The 6,042-nt window shown below is 41.5% G+C and overlaps 1 protein-coding gene across 1 annotated transcript; it reads right to left on the reverse strand.

The window, feature by feature from the left end:
• Positions 1-601: 601 nt before the first annotated feature.
• LOC129695331 (cocaine- and amphetamine-regulated transcript protein) lies at positions 602-5,145 on the reverse strand. Its single transcript, XM_055632178.1, has 3 exons — positions 4,945-5,145; positions 3,722-3,805; positions 602-1,091 (listed from the first exon to the last, which is right to left on the reverse strand). Exons 1-3 carry the CDS (start codon positions 5,083-5,085, stop codon positions 984-986), a joined length of 333 nt encoding a protein of 110 aa, XP_055488153.1. The 5' UTR covers positions 5,086-5,145; the 3' UTR covers positions 602-983.
• Between the last annotated feature and the right edge of the window lie 897 nt (positions 5,146-6,042).

The raw sequence follows: 6,042 nt of genomic DNA on the forward strand, positions 1-6,042 counted from the left end.
CATAAAGCTGTTCACTTTATGAAATACTGTATAACTAGTGTAGAGATACAGCTAGGAAACAGGCCCTTTGACCAATTATTGATCATCTTTTCAAGCTAGTTCTCTGTATCACACTTTTCCATTGACTCTCTATATATTAGAGGCAATTTTACAGAGGTTAAATTATCCTACAAGCTTGCACATTTTAGAATTGGAGAGGAAACCGCAGCATCCAGTGGCCACAGGGATAACGTGCAAAATCCACACAGATAATACCCGAGGTTAGGATCGAACTTGGGTCTCCGGTGCTGTGACCACTATGCCACTCCCATATAGAAAAATGCAATGTAATTATGATTCATTAAAAGGTAATAATTTTTGGGGTACGGATGATTACAAACTGACATTATTACAATTTTTTATCTAGTGTTTCCATTTGGAATTATTATTTATTAAAGAAAAAATAAAAATGGTCTTTACCTTCCCAATGTATTAATCACTTGCATCATTTAGACTCAAACATGTATAAAGAGGTTATGAAAATCAATGAGCTTTCTTTAAGCTTAGATTTTGTATTATACTGAAACAAAAAATATCTGACAGGTCAAACGATGCCTAGAACTGATTTTATTAGTAGGTTTAATGCATTTTAAATACAAAAATACAGTATTATAAATGCGTCACGCCATTCTGTGACTGAAAGTTAAACATTTAGCATTTTGTGAAATATCTGGAACTCATTAACCGGCACAGGCAGAAACAACTTTTTTTAACCATAAGTAAAAAGACACAATTGTACACAACAGTGCCATAGCAACAGTGGAAACATGATTTACTATCCCCCACACTAGATCTACAAGACTGTAGAATTGCATGTCAATGCATTTCACTATTCTTTGTTTTTTGGTAAATAGATTATGTTTTATAGGCCAGATTAATTTCAAGTAATTATATACTGTCGTAACAAGGATGTGTTGCAAATGCGCAGATTTGGCCTTTGCTCTCTACAAACACTTCAAGAGGAATGAGTTGCAGAAGGTTCCTCTGGGACAGTCACAGAGTTTTCCAATTCTGGCCCCTTTCCTCACGGCACATTGTTCCCCAGCATCACACTAATAAAAAAGAAGAAAAAAAACATTAATAACTTTTTTTCCCATTCTGGTATAATAAGAGGCACATTGAAAATGGAATGCAACAAACTAAATTGATACAATTCAATTAAATATCCACGCAAGCAGTATTCAAGTTCCATGCAGTCAATTATAACATTTATCATGTGTAGGAAGGAACCGCAGATGCTGGTTTATACCAAAGATCGACACAAAGTGCTGGAGTAACTCAGGCAGCATCTCTGGAGAAAAAGAATGGGTGATGTTTTGGATCAGAACCCTTCTTCAGACAGGGATAAAACGAATATATCATGTTGATTAGCACAGGCAGAAAAATTATTTAATTCCAGAACAAGGAGTCACAGTTTAAGGATAAGGGGGAAATCTTTTAGGACCGAGATGAGAAAAATATTTTTCACACAGAGAGTGGTGAATCTCTGGAATTCTCTGCCACAGAAGATAGTTGAGGCCAGTTCATTGGTTATATTTAAGAGGGAGTTAAATGTGGCCCTTGTGATTAAAGGTATCAGGGGGTATGGAGATAAGGCAGGCACAGGATACTGAGTTGGATGATCAGCCATGATCATATTGAATGACGATGCAGGCTCGAAGGGCCGAATGGCCTACTCCTGCACCTAATTTGTATGTTTCTATGTTTCTATGTTACAGTATGTTTCTAAAATATTTTGTACAATGCAAGGGGAAAAATATTATTGTTAGCTGTTTTGACTCAATCTTAGGGTTTGTTGTTGAAACAAGTGAATTACACTTTTTGGAGATTTGCCATATCCTATTCTGTTATCTAAATCTGTCTTTGAGAGAAACATTGAAAGCAGTTATCAATGGTGTTCTCTCATCTATATTGTACTGCTCCCTCAAAAAATCACTCACGCTATGTTCCACCTCGCATTTCCAAGGGGCTCCTGGAACAATTGTCATCTTCCTAACACCAATTTGTCTACTCCTCCAGCATCATCAATTAATTGAAGCAGATTGTGGGTGGTCTTTGATAATTGTGTTCTTTCACAGTTTTAAATAGGGCTATATGTAGGAAGGAAATGCAGATGCTGGTTTTGCTTCTGAACTGCTGAAGTAACTCAGCGGCTCAGGCAGCATTTCTGGAGAAAAAGAATAGGTGATGACACAAAATACTGCTACGTACATAGAGTCATAGAGTGATACAGTGTCGAAGCAGGCCCTTCAGCCCATCTTGCCCACACCGGCCAGCGGTCACGGTGGCACAGCGGTAGAGTTGCTGCCTTACAGCAAAATGCAGCGCCAGAGACCCGGGTTCGATCCCAACTATGGGTGCTGTCTGTATGGAGTTTGTACGTTCTCCCCGTGATCTGCGTGGGTTTTCTCCGAGATCTTTGGTTTCCTCCCACATTCCAAAGACGTACAGGTTTGTAGGTTAATTGGCTTGGTAAATGTAAAATTGTCCTAGTTGGTGATATGCAGAGTACTGCCCTGCCAACTACAAAATTCAGAATATTCAGAAGAAGAAAATGTCCCAGCTACACTCATCCCACCAGCCCACGTTTGGTCCATATCCCTACAAACCTGTCCTATCCATGTTGGGACAGTCCTTGCCTCAACCACCTCCTCTGGCTGCTTGTTCCACACACCCACCATCATTTGTGTGAAAAGTTACCCCTCAGATTTCTAATAAAAATTTGGCCCTTCATCTTAAACCTCTGTCCTCTGGTCCTCGATTCACCTACTCTGGGCAAGAGATTGGGCATCTACCCGATACATCAATGCATACAATACTACAACATACACGTTAAGTGGAGCTACATCTCTCCCCCTAGGTGTTTCAAGCACTTAGCTGGAACTCCTTAGTTGAACATTGACAATATTTCAAGAATATCAACTTGTTCTGCAATTGACGTTCCTAATTTCACCTGCTATTAACAACTTTGTTAATTTACATGCTACAATCTGCAATTTTGCGATTTAAACCAAAAATATTGATTACTTTGCTTCAAACTAACTGGGTAATATATTTCATATACGTGTAAGACTTATTTCCATCCTGTAATTTGTGCCTTTTAACTGGATATTTAGTTGAAAGAGACATTGTCTTGAGACAGTGCGCGCTAATTACACAGCCAATGAATTTGCTATGGATATCGTCCATTCAGTATTGGTTATCCGATAACATTATAGTGCTGTGTGTAGGAAGGAACTGCAGATGCTGGTTTAAACCGAAGATAGACACAAAAAGCTGGAGTAACTCAGCGGGACAGGCAGCATCTCTGGAGAGAAGGAATGGGTGACGTTTCGGGTCGAGACGTGTGAAGAAGGGTCTCGACCCGAAACGTCACCCATTCCCTCTCTCCAGAGACGCTGCCTGTCCCGCTGAGTTACTCCAGCTTTTTGTGTCTATCTTCTGTTACACCGGGCAGATTGTCGAATATATTTACCTGTTACACCGGAACACGAGATTGTTGCCGATACAGTGTATGTGTGTAAGTGAGTGGGTGTTCGCGGTGTGTGTGTGTGTGTTTGTGGAGTTAGGGTGATGGGGAGGGGGCAGCATCAGTGATTCTTAAAGGCAGAAGACAGAGCAACGCTTTGGCGTAAACAAGGAGGAGGAATCTTCTCAATTACACTTGCACTGAAATTCTTACCATCGGGACCATTCCGAACTTTTTCTCGTAGGTTGGCATCCGTTTGCTCTTCAATTTTTCCAGGACTTCCTGCAAGGCTTCAATCTGCACACAAGCAAAGATTTTTATCACGTTGTGACATGTATAGGGGAAGAGCGGGCGGAATGGTAAAGTATCCTTGCAGAGAATGGCTTGAGCGGCTTTTAACTGACAATACATCCCACTCGCTCTTCTCTCCATACCTGCCACCTTCCTTTTCAACTCTAGTCTTTGTCACCCGCATCATCCAGCTCGCAATAGAAACCCCCTTCACCTGTATCCACCCATCACTTGCCAGCCTGCGTCCCGCCCCCACCTCTCTTTCCCATGTTTCACCCCCTCCTCGATTAGTCTGAAGAAGGGTCCCAACCCGAACTCTTGCCTGTCATTTCCTTCCACAGACGGTGCCTGGCCCGCTGAGTTCCTCCAACATTAAATGTCTTGCTCCAGATTTCATCATCTCTTGAGCCTTCTCTTGTGCAATAAACCAGAGAGACCGTTAGAAAATGTGATTTTCAACTTACAACATATATCTGTTGATCCTTACCTCTTTCCGTCTCTCCGTTCTCAAGCTAATCTATGACTGACACTTTGAACAATTCGGTTTAGTTTGGAGATACAGCGCGGAAACAGACCCCCTTTAGCCCCACGCAGGTCACTGGGCGAACGTACAAACTCCGTACAGACAGTGCCCATGGTCAGGGTCAAACCCGGGTCTCTGGCGCTGTAAGGAAGCAACTCTACCGCTGTGCTGCCTCACTGATACCCATGCAACTAGCATGTCATCGGAAATAAAGGAATCCTGTGCTAAGTTGAATGTTTTGGCGTAAAATCAAATGGCTTAGAGTCATGGAAAGGACTCCAATAGAACCATAGCAAGGAAACAGGTCCTTCAGAGCAACTAGTCCACACAGGCCAAGTTGAATTTCTGACCTAATCAAATTGCCTGTATTTGACCCATATCTTTCAGACCTCTCCAACACCACCCAAGCCTCTATCACCACCATCATCCTCACAAATAAATAGTCAATAGGCCCTTCGTCCCAACTTGCCCATGGCGACCAACATGCCCCATCTACGCTGATTCCACTAGCCCGCGTTTGGCCCATATACCTCTAAACCTTTCCTATCCATGTACCTGTCCAAGCGTCTTTTAAATTTAAAAACAGTTTTGTTTAGGTAGATAAAGTATCACGATACCATACCAGTTCCTTTTCTTGAGAGGAGTCGTCTTTACCCGAGTAGTGGTCCAGGGACCTGGCTTGCAGCTCGGATTCTTGGCAGTTGGAAGAGATGAGCAGAGCGGCGCTCATGAGAGTGAGAAGACAGAGCCGGCTACTCTCCATGGTGCTGAAGCTGTGGCCGCCTCCAAGAAGTATCCAGGCTTGAACTCTGCCGCCCTTTTTATAGCGAAATGAACTTTTGAGATAAAGTAAACAACCCCACCTTTAAAAAAAATCAATCGGCTGCTTGCAACATTGACGTCAGAATCAACGCAAATCCGAGCGATGTAGAAGTGCGAAAGAGAGCGGTCCTTTTGTTTAAAAAAAAAGTCATGGATCATTCTTCATTGAAGAAAGCAACCCTCCTGGGAGAGCAGGCGAAACGACTGTTGACTTATTACTGTTCAATATCAGGGCAATTTATCGCCCGCGTATGCAAGGCCAGATAAAAGTGACAAATGCAAAGTGGGGGTGAGAGAAATTAGGGTTTTGTTTTTTGCAAGGACTATTAATGATGGTGAAAAGTGTTTGCATATTAAATGCAACAAGGTATGTGATATACTTTTGAAAACAAGACGCTTGCGAAAATACAGGAACGGTATGAAGTCTGCTTGTTGCAATCTTAGGTTCGAGGTTCGTTCGCGTATACATCGCATGATTCTTATACGTTTGAGCAGAAAATAATCTAACCCACCAATAATTAAACACAACTCTCTATTTCATGTAACAGTGTTGTTCTTTTTTTTTAATTCGATACGATGTGAGAATTATATTCATGCCAAGGACTGTTATAGGTGCAAGAATGAAATAATTACATGTAATATTGCAATCAAAAGAATATTCTCTAAATCGATTAACCAGATGCTCGCACTTCACTGAAATGCTTGGTGTCTTTTCGACTCGAGCGGTAAGTTATATAGAACGCAGCGTAATACCTAGCTATCGGAGTTTAATAATGCTTAAAAATAGAAGGTAGACAGAACACAACGGTACCTTAAAGACCAATTCATCTTTTTTATAACAGATACTGAACCGAACAAATGTCTCTGCTTTATTGACCCTAAAATGTGGCCTCGACTA

This window comes from Leucoraja erinacea, chromosome 3 (assembly GCF_028641065.1).
Source record: "Leucoraja erinacea ecotype New England chromosome 3, Leri_hhj_1, whole genome shotgun sequence".
In the NCBI taxonomy this organism is placed as follows: domain Eukaryota; kingdom Metazoa; phylum Chordata; class Chondrichthyes; order Rajiformes; family Rajidae; genus Leucoraja; species Leucoraja erinaceus.

Bases quoted from the DNA above. Each gene is read 5' to 3' on its own strand.
- LOC129695331 (XM_055632178.1), bottom strand. From the start codon at position 5,085: ATGGAGAGTAGCCGGCTCTGTCTTCTCACTCTCATGAGCGCCGCTCTG. The intron at 3,806-4,944 runs GTATGGTATCGT...GCTTGTGTGCAG, and splicing joins CCTCTCAAGAAAAGGAACTG to ATTGAAGCCTTGCAGGAAGT. The intron at 1,092-3,721 runs GTAAGAATTTCA...CTTTTTTATTAG, and splicing joins AGTTCGGAATGGTCCCGATG to TGTGATGCTGGGGAACAATG.